Source organism: Aphanomyces invadans (genome assembly GCF_000520115.1).
Source record: "Aphanomyces invadans strain NJM9701 unplaced genomic scaffold supercont1.13, whole genome shotgun sequence".
Taxonomy (NCBI): domain Eukaryota; phylum Oomycota; class Saprolegniomycetes; order Saprolegniales; family Verrucalvaceae; genus Aphanomyces; species Aphanomyces invadans.
The window spans coordinates 455,034-458,150 of NW_008580158.1; the positions used below are offsets into that span (position 1 = coordinate 455,034).

A 3,117-nucleotide genomic window follows, 5' to 3' on the forward strand; every position below is an offset into this window, starting at 1 on the left:
CTTACGCATATCGTAGTTTTCAAATCGTCGAAATGTCTTGACAATAAATGTTGTCAAGTCACGATCAGAAGGATTACTGTAGTGGCGCTGGAAAGCACGCTTCATGAATCCAAACATGAACTCAATAGGATTGAAAAATGGGCAATATGCGGGCAAGAAAATCGGAACGACACCGGCACTACGAAGGTAGTGCACAATATCTGGGTGTCTGTGAATGGAAGCACCATCCAAAATCCACACAGAATTGGTCCAGGGTACTGGCGGACACATCCACGGTCCGAATGCAAGAACTCACGGCAGCAATGGGTAAATTCGAGTCGATCAAAAGTGCCCTCCGAGTCATAGTAGTCAATGACACCATGAACTCCAATAAAGGCAAGAACAGACAATATGGGCTTCCGAACAAAGTCACCTCGGATGGCAACGGACTCCCTCGGATCGAATATCCCCGTTTGCGAATCATGCCTCGGTTGTCGAACGAGACCTCATCGAGAAACACCAAATTCAGATGGTTCCTGTCAATGTGACTGATTTCTTCAGCAAAGCGAAATATGTCGGCCTCCTTTATGTGCATAGCTCGACGCTCGAGCACCTTCCACGTCAATACAAAGCTCTGAATGATTCGCCAGACAGATGCCTTCGAAATCACGGTCCGATGTACGCGTTTGAACTCGCTTTGAGCCTCGTCGAGGTAGGCCAGAGGGTTTCGGTCATAAAAGTCGAAACGCCATTGGCGCTGATCTGACGTGAACTTCTTCTCGACTGCAGTGGTTGCTCGCTGGTAGCCTCCTGTGTCCTCGAACACCTTGATCCAGTTTCCAATGGTTCGCTCCGACTTAGTGTATACGTGAGCAAGGTGTCTTCGGGAGAAGCCAAGTCTGTAGTACGCATAAAGGCAGTGATAGACCGTATTTGGGTGTGCATGCTGACGCGTAGCTACTTCTTCCATGACCTCCGACAGGAAGCGCGTAGCGCTGAAAACAGCTTATTTCTGGCAGTACTTAATTGGTCCAATATCAAAACAATTAGCCAATGAAAGCGCGCCGTCGATTCGTCGCCAGTTCCCAGAATGAGCCAAATCAGCCCTGCTGCTGGGATGCAGTCAGCTCTTCACGGGGACGAGTACCAGCGGCGGCCACCCCCGCCCTGTGTCGAAGTCAGCGGTCTTGCCCTCCGCGAGTTTGGCAAAGCTGAGGTCGGCATTGGTCCTGTTAGTTGTGGTCGAGCTAGCAAATTTCAGTGGAATTGACAATAAATGAGTGCCTCTTAAATTTGTCATATCTTTATTTCATCGACAATTTTAGTCTCATGGCTCTAGAATACAAAGGAAGTAATATAAACCGTTCCGATGGTCACACCTATGTTACAGTAATGGTAGCTCAAGGCTACAGTAACAATATAATCGTAGTACTATCGAATTGAGAAAAAAACTGCCTGGGATATCTTTATTTCGATCACTGTAGCACCTGTGCGAATTGTTGCTGCAGACACGGCAAAAAGCGCCATCGACTGTGTAACTTCAAGAAAGATATTTTCAAAACCATTGCAAAACCATGCCATGGCGATGTCCGGCTTCCCAATCCAGCAGCCCCGGCGCGCCGACGTGAAGCGATGCCACTCACCGGTAGCAACATCTCGCGCGAGAAAGTTTGAATCTCTCTCCCCCACCGACTGGCCTATCGCGCTGTGAATATAAACTGGTCTCTACAAGTTCCAATGGCTTGTGCTTCTGATGTTGGAGAGATGTCAGTGGACGTAGCAATGATACTTGCCAGCCCTTCCAACAAGGCACTTCAGAGCAAGGTTCAGTTTTCCATGGACAAGTTTGCCCTTCTCCGTGGAGTTGATGCAGCCGCTTTCTCACTACTACACATGGAACACCTCGTTGGTGCATTCTAACGAAGGAAAGCACAGCAATCATGGAAGCCAATCTCATGGCTGGACCGTCCATCCGCCGAGCATCGGACTCGAAATATCGTGTGAAATAAAAGGGTCACGGTCGATCTAGTCTCAACAGGACATGTCATTTGACTCGCCACTGGCGGTGCTGAATCGGTTGCTGGATTCCAGCACCACGGGCGAATGCCAACGTGACGCGGGCGGCGCAAAGGCAGCGCGCCCGGCATGTCGTGTAGAACGAACCCATGATGGCGATGAATTTGATCATTTCACTCAGCATTGTGTACGTCGGCGATCCGACGTGCCTCATTCCTGGCAACCCGATCGTGTCTGTGTGCTTTGTCAATGACTTTTGGATGCGCGTGACTTCGATGGGCGAAGTCATTTTGCAGCTGAGCCAACTCGACGATGTAGCCTCTTCAGATGCATCTGCGTGTATCGCGCGGTAAGTCGACACGACGACGCCGTCGATACGGTGATGGAACTGGAACGGTTGAGGTGTGGCTTGCGTACGTCACGATGCGATGCATGGCCCTTCCCAACAAGTGACGTCGCACCCAGTCGGTGGGTCATTTCCAAGAGCCATGGCGCATGCAGCCATCCTTGCATCGTTAACGAGCATTCGTGCTTGAAAGTGCAGTCGTGCACAAGGGCTAGAAGAGTCTTGCAAAGTTCAGTACGCCCCGATGTGATGGTGCATGTCGACACGGACGAATTCCACACCACATGCCTTGTGTGTGGCACGACCGCCGGTTTCATGTCGTTCATTCCGTGACTCTTCGATGGCCGTTTCAACGTCGCCACGACCGCCCGACGATCGTGCCGCCTCAGAGTGGACGATGGGAGCCAAGAAGGAGGTGGCGGAGTGGAGTGTGGTTCTAATGTGAAGCTTCAACGTGGTGTGGTCGCGACCAAAGCCGCGTGTCCATTCCAGGGCATTGCAGTCGCCACACACAGATGACGCATCGAGGCAAACAGCGACCCATTCATGGCCTTTCAAAGAGCCATCGGCGTCACCTGCCCGTTGTAGTTGTGACCAGAGGAGCAAGTCATCCCACTTAATGGACACTGCACACGACAAACGTGTTAAGTTTCCGTCGGAGAGACCTCCCAGTCCACTGAGATAACCACGAACGGAACGTATTCTGGAACGCTGGAAGACGTCGTTTCGACGATGTGTCATGCCGCGATGTGGACGCGCAGGTGTCCGTCGCCCTC

The 3,117-nt window shown here is 51.3% G+C and overlaps 1 protein-coding gene across 1 annotated transcript; it reads left to right on the top strand.

Annotated features, from left to right (window-relative positions):
• Positions 1 to 2,147: 2,147 nt before the first annotated feature.
• Positions 2,148 to 2,348, top strand: H310_07111 (hypothetical protein; the record flags this gene model as incomplete). The annotated part of the gene is made up of 1 exon (XM_008872410.1): positions 2,148 to 2,348. The coding sequence occupies one exon, from the start codon at positions 2,148 to 2,150 to the stop codon at positions 2,346 to 2,348; it is 201 nt and encodes a 66-aa protein (XP_008870632.1).
• Positions 2,349 to 3,117: the final 769 nt, after the last annotated feature.